Source organism: Grampus griseus, assembly GCF_964374135.1.
Source record: "Grampus griseus genome assembly, chromosome: 12".
Taxonomy (NCBI): domain Eukaryota; kingdom Metazoa; phylum Chordata; class Mammalia; order Artiodactyla; family Delphinidae; genus Grampus; species Grampus griseus.
Genome location: NC_139006.1, coordinates 25,061,803 through 25,081,024, shown reverse-complemented (window position 1 = coordinate 25,081,024; position 19,222 = coordinate 25,061,803). Strand labels below are relative to the sequence as shown.

Below are 19,222 nucleotides of genomic sequence, written 5' to 3'. Positions count from 1 at the left end.
CAATGGCCCCTCTCTCCCCAACCTTCCTGGTCAGGCAGAGGCCAGGATGCAGGGACTGCTAGAGCGAAGGCCCAGGGAAGGAACAGGCATTGTGCTGGGCTGGCCAGAAGTGTGATCAGGGAGGCACAGCCAGAAAGGGCCCTGGACATCCGTGTCCAGGAGATGAGGGGCGGGAAAGAGAGGGGAAGCCAAGTCTCCAGGCCCCAGGGGGGAGCTGAACCCCATAACGGCTGGGGAACTGGGGTGCACCCCGTCCACGTGCTGGGGCCCGGGGAGTTCCAGGCCAGCCCCCACCTCCGCTGGAGCAAGGCCCGCCCCTCAGGCCTCAGTCTTCTCCCCTTTCCTCTGGGGCTAAAATGAGGGCTGAGGAGAGACCTGCCCACCCCACCAGCTCAGCCTCCATCTTGTGCCCCCATCCCCCAGGGACCCCAAAGATGCCACCCTCCAGGGCTCAAGGCTCAGACATGGGGGCACTCTGCAGACCAACACCCTGCTTCCCTGTGGGCACTTTGGAAGCATCAGGATTTTCTGCCTCATGAAGGAGAACCCAAACCTGGGCTCTCCTAGCCCTGTGCCCCTGACCTCAGAGGCCCCCACTGGTGCTCACTAGGCAGCGGGACGTCTTGCTGTCGTGCTGGGACCCCCTCACCCCTGCCCGCCTCCCCAGGTCTTTCCCAGCACCTCACCTTGGGCGTTACAACTGTGTATAAAGGATGAGTTAGGAGGCCCTGAGGGAGGGAGGGGCTGGCCCCGGTGGGGGAGGCTGGGTGCTGCGTCTTGTGGTTCTCCCCCACCCAGAGCCACCCTCCCTGGGGTGCTGGCCCAAGCCCTGACCCCTAGGGATTTGGCGACCTCTTCCAGTTCATGGATCCCTGAGAACCGGGCCTCCTTCTGGAATGGATCACAGCTTGGGTTTCACTCTGGGTTTCTGCTTGGAAAGCCCCCTGGGCCTGGCCCTGACCAACATGTTTTGCTCCAGCCTCTTGCCCAATCCCACCCCCACCCAGACCTCAGCTTCACCTCAGTGTGTGCTGGTTATGGTGAGGCTGGACACCCGCCGGGCTGAAGAGGTACCAGGGCTCCCAGGAGGAAACGCCGGGGCCATGCGCCCCCTGGTGGCTCACACTGGGAAGTGCTGCTGCCCAGCCCAGGGAAGAAGTGGCCTGGCTCTCGTCGTGGGGCTCAGGGTGACGAAGAACAGTGCTTGGCATGGCCCACCCTGGGCCCCCACCCCAGCCCTGCACCCCCAACTCCCGCTCCGTTCCAGTGAAAATGCTGAGGCTGGCTCCAGTGCCTGAGCTGTCCAGACCTCTGAATCCCTTCTCTCCATCCTTCCCTGCCAGGTGGCCCCACTTCACACAGGATGCTGAGGCCCAGGGAATTGGGAGCTGGCCGGCAAGACCGCCCAGAGCCTGGCACTGCAGCCCCCATTTATTGCACTGCTTTGCCGCTCACAGGGGAAGCATGTCCCCCAAAGTCCCACTCCCAGCCCCCCACCCCCAGCGGACATCTCATCCCTGGGCTGCTGGTCCACCTTGCCTGCCTGAGTACTCAGTAGCCCGCAGGCTCCCCGCCTTTCCTGGAGTCTGAGGCAGCTGCCCAGCCACCAGCTGTGCGGACAATGGCCTGTACCACAGCAATGAAGGTAGAAGTGACCTCGGTGTGGTGGTGCCGGGTCTTCAGGGCTGCAGCCACTGCCTGGGGGTGGGAGGGAGAGGGAGGCCTCAACGGGGGCCCAAGACACCATCTGAACCACACCTGTGTGGGCATGGCTTCCAAAGACACCGGTGGCGCCATTTCTGTCTGAGTGGCCACGAAGAACAAGTTGGGGGCAGCTGGGCCGACTGGGTCTCATCGGAGCAGGTGGCCTGGCCCTCAGAGCATGGGGTGCAAAGTGGCCCAGGCAGCGGGCATGAGGGTCATCTGCCCCAGGCAGAGGACAGCAGCCATCGTCCACTCCGCAATGACACAGGAGATCCAGGCCCTGTTCCAGGATTCCCAGGGGCCCCCACTGTGACTCAGCACCACCCCCCCAACCTGGTCAATGTCTTTCTCCAGCGTCGTGGTGTTGGGCAAAAGCTGGTTGTGCAGCCGGGGCTCCTCCACTGCCTGCTTCACATCGTAGCCGAACCACAGGCTGTGGATGATGGCCTGCGGATGAGGGGATGGGGTCAGTGTAGCCCAGCGGGCAAGGGGCTGCGGGCACAGGCAGGTGGCACATACCAGTGCAGTGGACGTGGTGATCTGCGTGCCCCCAGAGGCACCCACCACCATGCGGACCTGGCCGTCCTGACCCACGATGATCGCCGGGCACATGGACGAGAGCGGCTGTTTCCCTGCAGCCGGCCGGTGGGAGGGAGGGGACAGAGGAGCTGGTCAGCTGCCTGCTGGGACACCAGCCCCCTCCTCACCCAAGCCCTGTGCCCACACCTGGCGTGATGAAGTTGGCCGGTGAGGGGGGCACCCCGAACTTGTTGATGATGTTGGGGGAGCTGAAGTCATCCATCTCATCGTTGAACAGGATCCCATTGGCCCGTGACAGCACCTTGGAACCGAAGCTGCAGACCAGCTGGGTCAGAGAGCTGTGCCCACCCCTGCCCCGTCCCACCAGCCCCACGTGCCCACCAAAGTGCCAACACGCTCCCTGGGGAGTTGGGGGCAAGCACTCTACCAATGTGGAGCCCCCCTTCTAGGACACGCAGGCAGCCCCGGCCCACCCAGCCACCCAGCAGCCCTACTAGAGGTTGATGGTGCTGGTGGCCGACACAGCACTGCCATCCTCTGAGACCACGGACAGGTGGGCGGTGCCCCCGTCACCCGGCGTGTAGAACTCGGGCTCATAGTAAGAGGCCGGGTGAGTGGTGTCATCGGAGATCCGGGCCCGGAGCTGGGCAGCGAAGAACTCGGAGCTCATGTTGCGGACCACCTGCCGAGACCCCAGAGCTGGCCTGAGGAGGTGAGGGAGGTGGGGAGGGGGATGGGCTTGTGCGAGCAGCTCTCAGGAAGCCCCCAGCCATGGCTCTGACCATAACCCTCTTGCACCCAAAGTCTCACGTGGCCCGTCTGACCCCCTCTCCCCAGCCTCTGTCTCTGTTGCTGTCCAGCAACTCTGAATGTCTGTCCGTCCTCGGAGTCTCCACTTTCATTGCATCCAATCATTCATTCATTCAGGGAGCTTGTAACTTCATGCCCAGCACTGGGGGATCAGCAGGGAACAGACACGCAGGTCCCCACCCTCACAGCAGGGAAGACAAAGGCAGGCAGGGATGTGCTGGAAAGAACAAGCCAGGTGAGGGGGGTGGAGTGTGATGGGGTGGGAGCAGAGTGGTCAGGGAGGGCTTCTCAGAGAAGGTAATATCTGAAAAAGCCACCTGAATGGTAATGCAAAGGCCCTGAGGCAGGCCTGTGAGTGACAGGCAGACAGTGAATGGGGTTAGGGAGAGAAGAGGCTGAAGATGCCAACAGGGGCTGATCCCATAGGTCCTTACAAGCCCTAAAAGGACTTCAAAGCCACCTGTGCTTAGGGCAGAGGAGTGATGGGTGTTATCCCTCTGGCAGCTGTGTGGGGGTGAAGCCCAACCGGGAGGCTATGATATCCACCAGGTGAGAGTTGCTGGGGGCTCACCAGGTGGAAAAGAGGAACGGAGAAAGGCCCCAAGTCTTCAGTCTATAGTGGCCGCTAACTGGGGCAGGTTGGGAGCCTGATTTGGGAAAGGAGCTCGTCGGACCCTGAAGAATCTGTCTCAGGTGGGTGATGGGCCACACCTGATGTGTTGAGTTCATGGGCAAGGCAGGGCGCAGGAGGCTGAGCAGAGGAAATGCCTCCAGAAGGTTCCAGCAACACCCATGAATTAAGTGACTAATCCAAGGGGAGAACGTTCAGCCTGAATCTACTTCCAAGGAAACAGGGTTGAATGCAGCAATTGGGACATCCTAAAAGACAACTGCCCTGGGCCTTAAAATCAACAAAACAGCCCAGGGGGTCCATTGAGGCTAAGAGATGGCAGACGTGACAGCAACAGCAGGTGTGAGCTTGACAGGCCGGGGGCCTCAAGACATGGATGGGACCCTTGGGAAAAAGCCGACCAGACATCTAAAAAGGAAAAAACAGGGAGAGCAAGGGGGAAACGGATGGAGATGGGGAGAGAGGAAGGAAATGTGCCAAAATGTCCATAACCTTGCAAATTAGAAAGTCAAGGGAGGGAGGTGCTGGTGAACGTGGTGAGATGCTGCAGAGAGTGGACCGAAGGGGAAACGGAGGCTGGTCTCAGGACCTGGCAGCGCAGGTATGGAGGGAGGGAGGAAGGGCGGGCACCAGGGGAGAGGGCTCCAGAGAGGAGGTGGTGGCCAAGTTTGCCCCAATGGGGAGCAGAGGGACGGGGAAGCAGCTGGAGGGTTCTGGACCCACAACCATACACTTCTTTCGGAAATGACCCATCAGAAAGGGCAGACTGGGAACCCAGGAGGGAGAGCAGCAGTGTAGGAAGGGCGTGCAGAGTCAGAGAGTGGATGAGCAGAAGGCCAGTCTCAGCCAGGAGGGAGGGCAAAGCGGGGCACGATGCACTGGCTTCCACCACCTCAGGGATGCCAGGTGCTGATGTGGGGAGCAGTGAGTGCAAAATCATCCCCAGGTAAGAGAAGAGGGGCTGCTGAGCAGCTGCGGGAGGTCACAGGTCAGTGTGAGGGGGTCTGCGGGTCCACCTTGCGGGGAGGGGGGGACCCAAGTAGGTAATGAGGGATGTGATCGGGGTGGAGGTGGAAGTCCAGCCTGGAGCCGGGGCACCTGGCGAGTGGGTGGGTCAGGCAGTGCAGGGCCTGGGTGGGGATCTGGGAAGTTAGCTCCTGGGTGTGACCAGGGAGCATGTGGCTGGGGCCTCTGCCCACCTGGAACACTGGTCCCCTCCCTGAATCCACCCTCCTCCACCCTGAGGGCTGTGATGCCCCTGTGCATTCCTCACCTCGGCACTGACCACTCCAGAGCCTTCCAGGCCAAGGACACAGCACATGCAAAGTCCCCGAGGTTGGAACGTGGCAGAGGAGGGCACTACCACTCACTGACAAGTCTGTCTCTCCCACCCTGTGAGCTCCGTGGGGCAGAGGCTAGGACTCAGGGTCAACAGTCCATCCTAGCACATCCTTGCCCTTGCCCGAGGGCAAGTCAGTGGCAGAAATAGATGAATAAAGGCTGAGTGAGGCTGGGGTGGCCCGGGGAGCCCTCCTGGCATCTCCATGGTAGGCCCCCCACCCATCGAAGGCCAGCCCCTGCCCTTTACCTCAGTCACATTGACAAACTTGGGGTCCCCAAGCAGGGTCCTCTTGGCGTAGGCAAACCGGAAGGCCTCCACTATGCGGTGGTAGGTCAGGCCCTTCTGCTCAGGTGTCTCTACGCTCTCCCGGGAGAAGTTGTACCCTGGTTGGGCAGAGCCAGGCAGGTTGGTGGTCCCGGTGGCCCTGGGACATCCCAGCTCAGCCAGGACAGCTGAGTGCCCTGGAAAGGGGTGGTCCACGCCTCCCTGACCCACCTGCTTCACCTTGAGAAGGGGGACGTTTAATAACCAACAGCAGTGGCTGCTTGGGAGGCGGGGGAGGATGGAAGGAAGCAAGGGTCCCCCAGGTCTGGGCCTCACATGTCAGCCACAGCGCTACCCAGTCCACGGGGTCACAGATGACCACTCAGATTTACCAGATGTGCCCTTTGGACCAGGCCGCCCAGCATGAACTCTGGCACTGAGAGCCACCCTGTGATCCCGAGACCTCACACGGCTGTGCCCATCCCCAGGACGCTGCTCTGCAGGGCCGCGGAGGGCAGCTGACCTTTGAGGATGTTGAGGATGAGGGCCAGCACTGGCCCGCTGAGCGGGGCACTGGGCACATAGAGCTGGGCGTCCCCGAGGCCGATGCGGAGTGGGTGCTCGATCAGCTCTGCGCGGTAGTTGTTCAGGTCCTCGGCCGTCACGATGCCCCCTGCATGGGATGACACGGAGACGGGGCACAGTTCTGGGGGGCCATCAAGCGGGGAGCCCTATCCCCGGACCTCCCTGACGGTGCCACCTTCCCCTGGCCAGGTCCAGGCCAGCGCCCTCCACCTGCTGCCCCACTGGCCTCTGGGTCTGTCGTCTGTCCTCTTGGCGGCCAGAGGATATTCTCTAAGTGGGAGATATCTGCTCCCATCCACCACTTCCCCTACCTCCGCCCCCCCCTCCCCCCCCCCCCCCCCCCGTCCCCTCCTCCTATGACTAATGGGTGGGTGGAGGGAAGCTCTTAATTCTCTAGGGAAATGGCTCCAGACATACCAAGTATTTACAGGCTAATTTCCGATGTCAGTGGTAAAGGTCAACATGCTAATCACCCTCCTCCCTGACACACTGGAAAAACTAACATGAAGAGGCCATGGCTCGGTGAGGGAGAGGCAGCATGGGGCTCCTGAACCTATAAGAACCTGCCCACAAGTTCCCAACCGCAGGCCCTGCATGCAGCTCCTCCCGTGCCTCGCTCACCAAGCCCACCCTCATCCCCTGTGATCCTCCTGGAGAAATAAAAGCCTTCTCTCCAGGCCTCAAACTGTTCTCTCTGCTTACAAAGTCCAACCTCACCTGTGGCTCAGGCACCACCTCCTCCAGGAAGTCCTCCAGGGTCTGTACTTTAGCACTTCCCCAACCCTGGCTCCTGCCTACACCTGCGTTCCCCCCACCAGGGTTTTCTCTCCTGGACTGCAGGGTTTCTCTCAGCTTTGACTTAACCAGGAGCTGTGGATCCGTGTGGCCTGTCATTAACTGCAGACACATCTGTGACCCTCCCCTGCCAGACACTCCCTGAGGGCCCAGTGTCCAGGCCAGGTAGGACCAAGGGACCCCAGGCTCAGTGTCCCCGCTGTGGAGTTCCTGGCCCCAGGCCCCTGAGGTCGCCTGCTCACCGGCCTCCTGGATGTCCTTGACAATCTGGGCCGTGAGGCTCCCGTTGTAGAAAGCCTGAGCGCCCTCCGAGGCCAGCGTCTCGTAGGTGTCGGCCAGCCGAGGCATGGTCACTCGGTCCCCCTCCCGCAGCACCTTCCCATCCCGGCAGAACACCTCGCTGGGGCAGAGGGGGCTCCCGTGAGGCAGGCAGGTGGGGCGGACTCAGCCACCCCACTCACACACACACACAAGAGAACAAAGGATGGGGTGCCCCTGTCCACAGAATCCAGCCCAGGTGGGGCCGGGACCCCACCCCCAGGCTCAGAACAGGCAGGGCTTTGGTCCCTCGTTCAGTGCAGGTTCCTTAAAGTGCCACCCGCTCTCGCCCACCAGTAGGGACCACAGACGTGCCACAGCTCAGGGTGCCGCTGGATAGCAGCCTGGCTTCTCTGCAGGGCTCCCGCCAAGCTCTTCCCCACAGGGAAGCCCTGGCGGGCCAGCTGGATGCTGGGCTGGAAGAGGCGAGCCCAGGGCAGCCGCCCGTGCCGCTGGTGTGCCAGCTCATAGCCGCGGATCTCTCCTGGAACCGCCACCGACAGCCCACCTGCGAAGGAGAGGGACACAGCTAGTGGCTCCACACGGGGGATGTTCCAGGCACATCCCCAGGTGGGACCAGTGAGGCTCAGGAAGGACATAGATTTTTGAGGTCACATCTGGACTCAGCAGGCATGAGTGTGGCTCAGCTCAGCTGTCTGATGAGGGCACAGGAGGGAGGGGCGGTAGCACGTGTGCTGGGTTCCGCTGTCCCAGGCCTGGATGCCTGTCTCCGCAGGTGCCACCGTGTCTGAAATCCCGTGCCAGGCCCACGGTTGCACAGCGAGAGTATAAGGAAGCCAGACCTCACCATCTCTCAGTTTGAGCCTCCTGGGCCACGAGGCCCCTCATCCCATAAGACTCAAGTGTTTCTCCAAAACCCGCCAAAGCCCCCAGTGCAAGCCCAGGCCACTCTCAAGGCCGGGCTGGTCCCAAAGCAAGGGCCTCTCTTCCTCTCTTCCATTGTCCCAACTGGGACCTGAGCCCAAACCCCTGCCCTGTCCCCTCTCTGGGTCTCGGTTTCCCCATCTGACCATAAAGAGTTTTGTTTCCCAGCACTGTCCTTTGAGGAGCCATGATTCCCCTGGAAACAGAGCCCTGGACCCTGGTTCCCCACTAGGCCTCACTGCCCCTGCCGCACCCTAAAGCCAGCACTGACCCAGAAAGTTTCAGCCACAGCCTCGGCTCCCAGGCACCCTCCTGCTCTCAACCCTGAGATGCAGGGTAGGGGGGCACTCCCAGGCTTGGCGGCTGCAGCTCTCGAGCTGCCTCTCCTACCCTGAAGTGGGGCACGAGGTTCCAAGAGCCGGGTTGTTACGACATTGGCACATCCTGGAAGGTTTGACACCCAGCACACAATTCCTCCCCCTTATATAAGTGCTGCCCTGACCTTGGTCAATCAGGCTCTCATGCCACACTCTCACCAAGGTCACCAGTGACCCCCACGCTGCCATCGCAGGGCCTCTTTCTCATCTTACCTGGCCCATCACTCTCTCTTCCTGCGTCACTTCTGCATCTCCCTGCCCTCTCCTCTGTCTGCACCAACTCTGGGTGCCCTCCTCCATGTCAGGCTGCAGGGTCCATTACACGCTGACAACTCCCAAACTGACTCTTCGGCCTGCTCCCCTGATGGCCAGATCTGAGGATGCACCTGCCCACTTGAAAAAGGCTTCTCAAACTTAACACCTTGCTGGTCTCTGTAAGGGCCACCCTGTCCTTCCAGGTGCAGACCTGAGACCCCAACTCACCCGAGACTCCTGGGTGAGCGTCACACCCAACCCATCAGCAAATCTGCAGCTCCGCCCTCCAAGTGTGCTCGGCCCAGCCACCAGCCGCCAACTTCATCTCTCCCTGGTTATCACCGTGACATCCTGATGGGCCACCTGACGGGCAGGTAACTTGCTCCTCCTCTTTCACAGCAGCCTGAGGGGGTCCCATCAGAAAGAGGCCAGATCCACCCAGGTCCCCCTTTCGACTCAGGGAACACCTTTACCTCACTCAGACATGATGACCCATGAGGTCCAACATGACCTGGGCGGTTCTACCTGACCCTGTGTCCTCCTCTTTCCCCCAGACACCCCCACGGCTGCCCCCAGCCCCAGCCTCTGGGTCTTTGCTCACATGCCCCGACCAGGGCACCTGATGAACCCACAAGCCCTCCAACCCTTCCCACCTCTGCTTCCCAGGCAGTGTTGTGGCACATGGCACACCCATGTGTGCTATCTCTCCCTGTTCCACCTGGAATGTGCATTTCACCTGTTACCTTTGTTTCTACTGGCTTAGGGAACAGCCCCTGATGCTGTAGGAGGTGCCCAACAAGCCCTAGTTAAATATGTGAATTCCAAGCATCCAAAGATGCTAAGTCTGAAGATTCCCACAATCTCACACTCTGAATGATTTCATTTCTACACTGAGTTTCCCAATGGGTAAAAATTCAAAGACTGTGTTGGAGGGGATTCCAAAACGACTGCTCTCAGCACCCTACACAGGGCTCCACCTGCAGGAGGGGTCCTGCAAAGCCTGCAGGAGGGGTTCAGATCCACTATGGCCTTTAATCCCCACACCTCCTTTCCTCCAACCTCATCCTGCAATCCACTGGGGTCCTTGCAGGGGCGCCCCCTGGTGGCCATTGATTTCCCTTGGCTGCCTGGGGAGTTGCAGGGATTTCCTTCTTGGCTTAAGGACAGGTTAGAAAAAAGAGACTCCTTCCCATACTCTAGAGAGCTATCCCCACCGATGAACAAAAGAACGAACGAATGAATGATTTGGATGCCCTTTAAAAACCCAGGGTTTAGATAGCCTGGGTTTTTAAATAGGTTTAGATAGCTGGGTTCAATCCCAGCTTTACCACCATCCAGCTGTGTGACCTTAATCAGTTTACATGACCTCTCTGGGCCTCAGCATCCCCACCTGTAAAATGGAAATCAACACCACGCTACCCCTGCCAAGCGTACAGGGAGGATTCAAGGGGCTCATCGGTGAAAAGGGCTGAGCAGAGTGCTGGCCCCAGGACCCCGGCACATGCAAGCTGTTGTAATAGTAATCACTCTCTCCGTGTTCTAGCTCCGGGTGGCCCTGGAGGGACCTGAGCAGAAATAACAGAAGCTCTCTTTACCCTCTGTGATGATGGGCTTGACCAATCATTATGGAGGGTTTTGTGGGGCCAGGAAGGGATGGGAGGGGACTGCCAGAGCCACTCCCAGCCCCAGATGGGATGGGGGGAATATGGAGGGTGTGGGGGGTGCTCATGCCTTCCAGCAGCTCGTCCCGCCCCTGCACCCACACCAAGCCTGCACTCACCTTCCTCTGACTGCTCTGAGCTGTTGAACATGCCGGCAGAGGCCAGCTGAGGGGCCACCTCTCGAGCATTGATGACCTCAGCCTTTCCTGGAAGAAGAAGCATGTGGGCAGTCCGGACCAACACCAGCCCCTCACTTGTGTGAACCTAGGAGTTGCCCAGCTCTGCCTGCCCAGCCCAACTGCAGCCTGAGGCAGGCAGCCCCGCCATTCACCTCCCACCCTGCCAGCCACTCACGTGTGGTGCTGTTGTAGATGGTGAGAAACAGGCCACCCCCGATGCCCATGCTGTGTGCGTTCATGAGCCCCACGCACAGCAGGGCCGCGATGGCAGCATCCACCGCTGAGCCGCCGTCCAGCAATGCATCCCTGCCAGTGGCACGTGCCGGGAGTGAGAGCCGGCGGGCTCTCTACCCTCCGAGATGCGCACCCCTCCACACACCTCCCCACCGCCTGGCCACACTGCCCAAAGGAGGATGGAGAGGAGCCCATAGTTTTTGATTTTTTAATGTAAAAGACTGTTGTATTCTAAAACCAATGGGCTTAAATGTTCCTCTTTTTCAAGCAAACAGATGTACGTGACTTATAATCGGAAAAAAAGGGGAAATTGTTACTTTTTATTAATAACATCTTTTTTCTGTTTAAGTTTTTAAGTGAGAACTGATCTTTGTACATGTGAGCTAGGGGTCTAAAAATAAAACAGCAGAGTTTATCTGAAGAGACAGACACCCTTGAACTGAGAAAAGGGCTCAGCTGGACACTGGGAGACCCACACCCTGCTCTCAGGGCCAGTGTCCCCTTCTCCCCTGACCAGAAGCTGCTGAGAAGGTCCAGGGACAGGATAGGCAGCTCCACGCACACCGAACACCCCTCATCCAGGCAGCCCGTTTACCAGTGGGGAAACTGAGTCCCAGAGAGGCGAGGGTCTTGCCCAGGTCCACTTACGGTGGCTGTCTTCCAGGGCCTGTGTCCCCACACCCTGCCCCACTCACCTCCCGATCTCTGAACAGCGCTTGGCATCCGCGGCCACGGCAGCTCTGGGGTACACGTGGCTGTGGGGCTTGAAGGTCTCAGGCAGCCAGACGCAGAGGCCAATGATAAGGAGCATTAGGACCACGGCCACCAGGGCCAGCAGCATGGACCGCTTCTTCATGGCTCTGCGGGCACGGGGGATGGGAGGGTAGAAGGTCAGGGGGCCACTGCTGACCTGGCCTTGGGCACATCATCGTCCCACAGGGCACAGCACAAAGTCGAGCCTCAGACATATGTCCTCGTGTCTCCTTCCGGCCCCCAGAATGCATGGGCCACCCAGTCCCCAGATTTTTGCTCAGGCCACTCCCTCTGCCAGAAGCTCCTGGTCCTACCTCTGCCCCCCCAAATCCTCCTGCTTATCCTCGGGGCCCCCTCCCAGTAAGGACCCCATCTCCAGCAGGGAGCCCCCCGGATTTCACTTCCAGAGAGGAGCCCCTGATCCTGCAGTCACTCCGGGAGGCACAGGCCTGGCCTGATTCCTTCCCGGCACTGTTCTTGGGTCCCCAGAGTGACCTGCCACAGAGCGTGGGGTTCAGCTTTTGTTGTGTCCTCAAAGGGGGCACCCACAGTCTCCTGAAATTATCAGATGAGCCACCGTGGGACCAGAGCCTACCTTCCTCGGCGGGTGGGAGCCCTGAGCCTCCCAAGGAGGTGGCCACAAAAGACGGTTTGGGCTGAACAGGCCGGAGGAATAACTGAGGTCTCCTTCACACTCTGCAGGAGCCTGCGGCCGCAGAATCTGCTCCAGGGAGACTCCCGCACCACGCAGTCTGCTTGTTCTCCTGAAAATGGAGCAGGTGTCTCTGAAGCGGGCTGGGCCTGGCCCTCCGGGGAGCAATGTGAGGTGTCTCTGCCTCTGATGAACTCCGTCAGCCACTCCCATGTTGGTGAATATTCCGTCCCCACAGTGCATTTCTCTCCTGCACAGCAAGGGTGTTGCCCAGAGCAGGGCAGGGAGCTGTCATGTGGCCAAGGGGTGAGGGCCAGTGTGCCAGCCGAGGGGATGGAGCATGGGCTCTGGGGCCAGCCTGCCCCGTCTCACCTGTGTGGGACCTTGGGCAAGTCACTGACCATCTGACCATCTGTCCAGTGGAATGACAGAAGGGCCTGCTGGGAGTATTGTGAAGATGAAGTGGGTTGGAAAGCATGAAGTGTTAGGTAAGTGTTGGCTATGTTGGGAGGGCCTGGAGGTCTGTGTATGGCAGAGGGGAGCCGGTCAGCCTCCACTCACCGTTTATTTCCCTGCTGACTTCCTGCCAGGCTGTGAGGGAGGGATGGAAGTAATCCTTGGGGTCCCCGTGGCAATGGCAGCAGGCGAGGGGTGTGACCCCAACGGGGGAGGAGAGGTGTGGTGACAGAGGCAGGGTGCGTCCTCTCCCGGACTCAGTTCCCTCCAAAGGGCGATGTCTGCTGGAGAGCCCAGGGCTGGGACCCCTCTGGCTACCCTGTCCCTATTCACAGGGTCTCCTAGAGCTGGTCTAGGAATGGAGTCCCACCCAACGTGGGGGCCCAGACCCCAGCACAGAAGGGCTTTCTCCTCCCCAAGCTCAGGGGGCGGTCACACAGCTGACTACCACCCCACACCCCCAGCAGGGTCCAAGCCAGCCTCCTCTCTGTCTTGACCACCTTGACCGAATCTAGGCACCACCGTTTCTCGCTGGACACCCTCCCATCCCCCACCAGCACTGCCTGCTCTTCAGTCCTTGGAAGAGCGGTCAGAAGGCAAGGCTCTCTCCAAAGAGCCAGCCAGGTCCTGCCGCCACCACTGCCCTGAGGACAGGCCATGCCCTCTGCCAGGCCTGACAGCTCTCAGGGCGTACCCCGGGCCCTGGCAGGGGGCCAGGTCAGGGTTCCTGATAGAGGCAGCTGTGCTGGGAGGTCTGCGGGACCTCAGGAGCTGGGCCAGCAACCTGAGGCATCTGTTCCAGACCTAGAACTTTCCCATCATATGCGGTGGGGTGGGCGGGGCAAGACAGGAGCCGGTGTCCCCCTCCCCAGCACAGGCACAGCCCCACCCGTCAAGGAGGCCCCCCAGTCCTGTCCACTGGGTCAGGCCACGCTGGGCAGCTTGAGGGCATGGCCTCATTTCTCCTGGGCTTGGGACCATCCGCTGAGACCCCACCCCCACAACTCTGGGTGCTCCTCTCCACCCTCAGGCCCCTAGACAAGCCAGCCAAGACCTCCTGAGGTCCACGCTCCAGCCCCCCACCAACCATCTGCTTGCGCATCCTTCCACCCAAGGGCCCAAGTGGGCTCCCCAAAGGGCAGGGGGTACCCTGTGAGGCTCTGTCTGCCAGGGAGTGGGGGGAGGGGTGGGCCGCACTGACCCATCCCCTTCTCCCTGGGCAGGGCAGTAGGGAGGTCTGACTCAGCCCCCCATAGGCAGCCATCCCAGCCCTGCGGAAGACACCCTGCCGGGTGACTGTGCTTCTGTTTCCCATCCCCCACACACGTTTTTCTCAGCCTCACTAAAACAAGGTCCAAGCCCAGAGGACTGGCTCTCACCCAAATCAGTGTCAGGAAGGGAAACTGAGGCCAGAGAGCGGGTGCTTGACCTCCAATAGCGACCCTGCTCCTCCCGAGCCCGGTGGGCTTACCTGAGGCCTGAGGGCAGCGGGGGCCCAGGACAGCCCCTGTTCCTCAGAAGACAGCTCTGGGCTGGGACACTGGCTGGGGAGGAAGAGGCAGATTTGTCTGCCTGGGAAGGTCTTGGCCACAGTGTAGGCCAGGCCCCCCCCACTCCCAGGAGCTGCCCAGAGCCACGCCTGCAGCCCTGCCTGGGCAGAGCTCCTCTGGGGGCCTCAGAGCTGGGCTGGGATCTGGGGTGGGGGTGGGCTCCTCCCAGGAGGAGCAGAGGCAGGAAAGGAGCAGGAGGGGCCGGAGGAACTCACATGCTCACGTAGTCTAGGGGGTGGGGGATGGGGGTGGGAGGGGTGCGGGGGGACACGGGGAGAGGCCTGCGGGGGGGGCACCTAGAATCCCTGTGTCAGAATAGGTGGAGAGTGGGCGGTCCTCAAAGAGAGGTCTGACCTGGCAGGGAGGATGGCCGGAGGGTGGCCGGAGGCTGCTGTCATGTCACGGCAACAAGGAGGCACAGGGACTCGGCCTATTGCCAAGTGACTAGAGTTCACGCAGTCCTGGGAGGGCCCTGGAGGTACGAGGTGCTGTCAGCAGTGACCCTTGGGGTCCCCTGGATGGTGGCAGCAGGCAAGGGCTGTGGCCCCAATGGGGAAGGCGAGGTGTGGCGACAGAGGCAAGGCATCCCTCCTCCTGGACTCAGGCCCCTCCGAAGGGTGGGTGTCCCCCACAGGCTTGCCCTGTCCTTGTTCAGAGTATCTGAACTCCAGGGCCAGACATGGTGTCCCAGAGATGGTTCCTGAGGCCGTGGAGCAGGGGTGTCACCAGCACCAGAGCAGAACCCAGACCTGAGAGGCTCACCACACCCCACAGCTGGACGGCAAGGGTACCTCCCTGGGGCACGGCCCAGGGCTTCAAGTCCGGAAGGTTCCACCACCTATCCAGGAACATTAGTGCCCCAGGCCCAAGGAACCACCTAAACAGCCTGGAAAGGCAGGGCCCAGAGACGGCCAGAGTGGGTCCAAGGTCACACAGCCCACCAGTGCACACCTGGCTACCCCGTACCCGCCCCAAGTTGCTGCATGTCCCTGACCAGCCCACCAAGGAGTCCAGAGTCAGGAGCAGCTGCAGACCCGCCCCAGGGAACTTGGACACTGCCCCCTCCCCCTTTGGCTTTCCTCAGCCAAGGAGAAGGCTCAGCCACTTCCTGAGTCATGCCTCCCTCCCCCTCTCCCCAGCTCGCTGTGCCGAAGCTGCCCAGGATCCCCCACAGCCCCCATCTGTGCCATCTAATCCGCAATAACCCCGCAAGGCTGCATCATTTGATAGGTAGAAGGAGACGTGGAGGCTGACCAGACATTGCTGCCTGCCCTGGGTCACACAGCCAGAACAGGCCTGGTCCTATCACTCAACTGCCCTTGGGCGGGCTTGGCATGGAACCGAACCAATGCACTACCATGAAATCTTCAACCAGCATGACCCTGGGATGGGGGTGCCATGACAGCTCTTTCCCTAGACACCATCCCCTCCCCTGCAGACCGGGGTAACTAAGAAGATGGACAAGGCAGGATCCAGGGACCAAGGCCCAAGACCTGTCCCCAAGGACTGGACATCAGCCAGGAACATCAGGGTATTTGGTCCTGCCTGAATGGCTGCATTGCAGCTCAGTCGGCTGGGAGGGGTCTGCAGTGGAGAGCCACAGGGCTCTGTCTCAATGCCTGAGCCTGCTCAATGGTTTTCTCCCTGTCTGGGATGGCATGAGACATGGCAGAAGTGGCAGGAAGGTAAGAAGAAGGTCTGAGTGGGCAGAAGATGACCCAGACCCCCCAGGTGACCTCAACAGGAAAACCCTGAGCTGAGGCAAGTTGGAGGAAGCCCAGCTGCAGCTGCAGGTTCTATGGAGGGGAGACAAAAGCGAAGGTGTCTCAAAGGCCATGTCGACTGAGGCATACATACGTACAGAACAAAGAAAGCCCTTCCTCACATATCAAGTGTGTCACATTCTGTCCCAGTCAGCCCCCCACACCCACATGCAGAGAGGGGACCTGGGGGCAGTTGGTCTGGGCTGGAGGTCTCCTCCAGACCCCACGGCTCCTGTCCTAGGCACAAAAGGTGGTGAGTTCTCTGCCCCCAGGAATATGCAAGCCTCACCCAGCCAGAGATACTGACCCTGCCATCAGCACCACCCCCTCCCAGTACACACACACACACACACACACACACACACACACACACACACACACACACACACACACACACACACACACACACCCATGCTGAATCTAGGCTGAGCGAGCATGTTCTAGGACGCAGCAGAGAAGAGAGCATGAAGAAGAGTGAGACAGAACAGACAGCGTGGGGTTTCTCTGTTAATCCTCCAGCCCCAGAGTCACAGGGGCGAAACTGGGCACAGCCCCAAACCCATTTACAGGCCTGAAGCCGAGGCTTAGGTAGAAGCGACTTGGCCCTGGAGGCACATGGATGGACAGGTAGGCACCCCTTCACCTTCCTTACCACCAATGCCCACAGTGAGGAGTGACGTCCCCTAGGTATGAGAACACAGCTCTGGGCAGGAAGCTTACCATGACCCAGACTGGATTTGGGAGGCTCCTTCCCCAAGACCTGATAACCACTACCTGCCAGAAACCTGTCGAAATAGCTATACATGCCTGCAATGACCACAAGGGGGCGGGCGTCCCCGGAGTTGTGCAATCACCCCTTGTACTTGTACCGGCCATGCCCCACCCCCACCATGAGAGCAAACCAGAGCCCGAGAGATGTGGCCCGAGGACACAGCACCTCAGCCCCCATCACCACTCACCCCCACTCCAGACCCGCCACCCCAGTGACCCCACCACCACCCCAGGCTGCCCCATCCTTCTGGGCCTCAGTTTCTCCACACTGCCCTCCTCCCTCTCAATCCAAGAAGCCCACTTCCCCACCCTCCTCCACCCACCCCACAACTGTAGCAGTCAGCCAGAAAGCCTTGTCAGGCAGCCTCAAACCCACTTACTGGAAAAGAAACAGAGGCTCCCAGCCCAGACCCAGTCAGACCAAGGGCCTAAGGCTCTGCCCATCCGTGTGACCCCTCTGCAGGATCCGTCCACACAATCCCCACCCCCATCACCCTGAAGGGCAGCTCACTCCCATGACGCAGGTGTATAAACTGAGGCTCAGAGAGGACGGGGGACTCCTCCAGAGCACAGCCAGGACATAACAGAGCTGGGGCTGGAACCCAGTCCTCCAGATGCCCCCGAGAGGCCCCAAGCCTGAGCTCCCCACTCCTACGATGTCCAGCAGCTCAGAGATGGTGAGCTGAGCTTCAGGGTCACATAGCACTGGGGTACAGCCAGACGCCCATCCTGCCCCAGCTCACCTGGCTGCAAGGCTGGTCCTCCTTCTGTACTCCAGCACAGAGCAGAGTCCCCAGTGCCCAGCTCCTCCCCTCCCTCCCCCTGCTGGCCTGAGTGGGGGGAGGCTTTAAAGGCACAGGAACCTTTCCAGGTGGGAAGAGGACTGGTTCCTGGTCCTGTCCCTGGGGCTGTGTGACCTGGGACAGCAGGTAGCCTCTTCAAGCCCAGTGGGGTCCCAAACCCTGCATAAGAGACCTGAGCTTTGAGGGCCTCGGTAGGGCTACATGAGGCTGGGTTTCAGGCAGAGGCCAGTTAGGCCAAGGGTCCTCTGGGAGGAGGAGAACTCCCGGCCACGTTCAATATCCAAAGAGAGGTCCCACAGTGCTGGGGCACAGCCAAATGCCTCCACCAACAGGGGTGGGTGTGTGAGCATCAGAGGCCCCGCCAGGCCTGAGAAGCCTGACGCTTTCTCTAGAGTTCCTGGTCAGGGGATGCCCTCGCCCCCACGCCCGGGGCTGCAGATGTCCACAGGCTGTCACTCCAAGGACCCTGGTCACCGTCACCAGGACAGAAAGGAGTCACATGAACCGGGGAGTCTTTCCTCATCCCTCAACTTCCTGGGGTTGAGGAGGCAGGCTGATGGAGGATGGGGCCATCTGCTCACGCCCCCGCACCTGCTCCAGCCAAAAGGATGGGGTGGGTACCCCCACAGGGCTGGCAGGCCCAAGCCTGCCCATTCTTCTGAGGTCCACACACAGCCTGCTGCTTCCACGTATTCATCCATCATTCATTCATTCACTCACTCTCCCATCTGACCCTGGCCCATTCAGATTCTTCTCTCAAGCAGCCCCCAGCCAGATTGAAGATGGGATAGTATAGTCAACCAAGGAGGAAGAGGAGCCCAGGACCCCCAGGGAGGGGCAGAAACTATGCGGGGGGGGATCCAGATAGCACTGGGATCGGACTGTGGAGGCCAGCCAGGCAGAGGGAACAATTTGAGCCTGGGGCATCTCCGCAGCAGTGAGGGTACAAGGGAGACTCTTGACCGCCCTGACCCTTCCTGAGCCCTGAGGCATCAAACCTGGAAAAGGAAGTGGCTGAGCTCAGACCCTGAAGGCCAGGCCAGTGCATCTGGACTTAGAGAGCCCGGGGAGGCTGGTGAATGTGCCACCGGGCTGGGTAACCCATTAACCCCAGCTCACTCATTAAGACCCTGGTGGGTGACCATAGCTCCTCAGCCATTCTGGGAGTCAGGCAGAGGGCAGGGGCCATGGGAAGAAGGGAGTGTTGATGGGGCGCTGGCTGGGGGCTGGCTGAGCTTGGGTCTCTGTGTCCCTGCTCCTGGAGGAGCTCCCCTGGGTCAGGCCGGCCTCCAGCCAGGGGAGCTGCCAAGGCAGCCTGGGGGCCCCACCCCACCATCCCAAAACCTTTCATCTGCTAATCACCCCTGTGGTGCTGGCACCAGCGACCTAGAGAGTTTGGGGGCCTTGGCCAGACAGGAGGCTCAGGCCCTGGACCAGTGGTCAGGGAGGCAGGCACCTGGCCCATCCCCCACTCTGAGAAGTGGGTCCACAGAGGCCTTGGAGGCCACTTTCCTGCTCTAACAGGCTCAGGTCTGCCCCACTTCTATGCCTGGAAAAACAAAGCACTTGTGGGGCAAGCAGGGTGTTCCTGGCACAGGAAACCTCACCCTAAGTAGAAAAAGCACTTACCCAAAGCTACCCAGCAGGACAGCAACCCAGGAAATGGGGAAAGACCTGCAAACCACTTCCTACCAGTGGTGCCCCACCCTGCTGTCAGGTCCTGGGAGTGGCTGTGTCTGAGCCCCCAGAAGTGCCAGCTGAGCCTGTGCCCCAGGTGGGCCACATCCGGCTGGTAGAGACACAACATCCTGGGCGTTCCCTGGTGGCCTTGTGGTTAGGATTCTGGGCTTTCACTGCTGGGGCCTGGGTTCAAAACCTGGTGGGGAACTGGGAT

The 19,222-nt window shown here is 60.5% G+C and overlaps 1 protein-coding gene across 7 annotated transcripts; it reads right to left on the bottom strand.

Moving 5' to 3' along the window:
- Positions 1-1,391: 1,391 nt before the first annotated feature.
- On the bottom strand, positions 1,392-17,315 carry GGT1 (gamma-glutamyltransferase 1). Of its 7 annotated transcripts, none has more exons than XM_082667697.1 (16): positions 17,269-17,315; positions 14,346-14,463; positions 13,913-13,985; positions 11,929-12,097; positions 11,276-11,440; positions 10,522-10,652; positions 10,287-10,373; positions 7,284-7,497; positions 6,914-7,071; positions 5,815-5,964; positions 5,274-5,410; positions 2,739-2,926; positions 2,431-2,558; positions 2,224-2,336; positions 2,038-2,151; positions 1,395-1,698 (listed from the first exon to the last, which is right to left on the bottom strand). In XM_082667697.1, exons 5-16 carry the CDS (start codon positions 11,434-11,436, stop codon positions 1,552-1,554), a joined length of 1,728 nt encoding a protein of 575 aa, XP_082523823.1. In that variant the 5' UTR covers positions 11,437-11,440; positions 11,929-12,097; positions 13,913-13,985; positions 14,346-14,463; positions 17,269-17,315; the 3' UTR covers positions 1,395-1,551. The 7 variants fall into 7 exon arrangements, with proteins under 7 accessions (XP_082523820.1, XP_082523821.1, XP_082523822.1 ...); XM_082667698.1 differs by having other exon boundaries at positions 1,396-1,698; positions 6,914-7,067; positions 7,301-7,497; XM_082667694.1 differs by having other exon boundaries at positions 1,392-1,698; positions 2,038-2,336.
- Between the last annotated feature and the right edge of the window lie 1,907 nt (positions 17,316-19,222).

Excerpts from the sequence above, each read along its gene's own strand:
- GGT1 (XM_082667694.1), bottom strand. The coding sequence starts at position 11,436 with ATGAAGAAGCGGTCCATGCTGCTGGCCCTGGTGGCCGTGGTCCTAATG. Across the intron at positions 5,965-6,913 it reads CAAGGACATCCAGGAGGCCG|GGGGCATCGTGACGGCCGAG; the intron begins GTGAGCAGGCGA and ends CATCCCATGCAG. Across the intron at positions 1,699-2,037 it reads TGGAGAAAGACATTGACCAG|GCAGTGGCTGCAGCCCTGAA; the intron begins GTTGGGGGGGTG and ends TCCCACCCCCAG.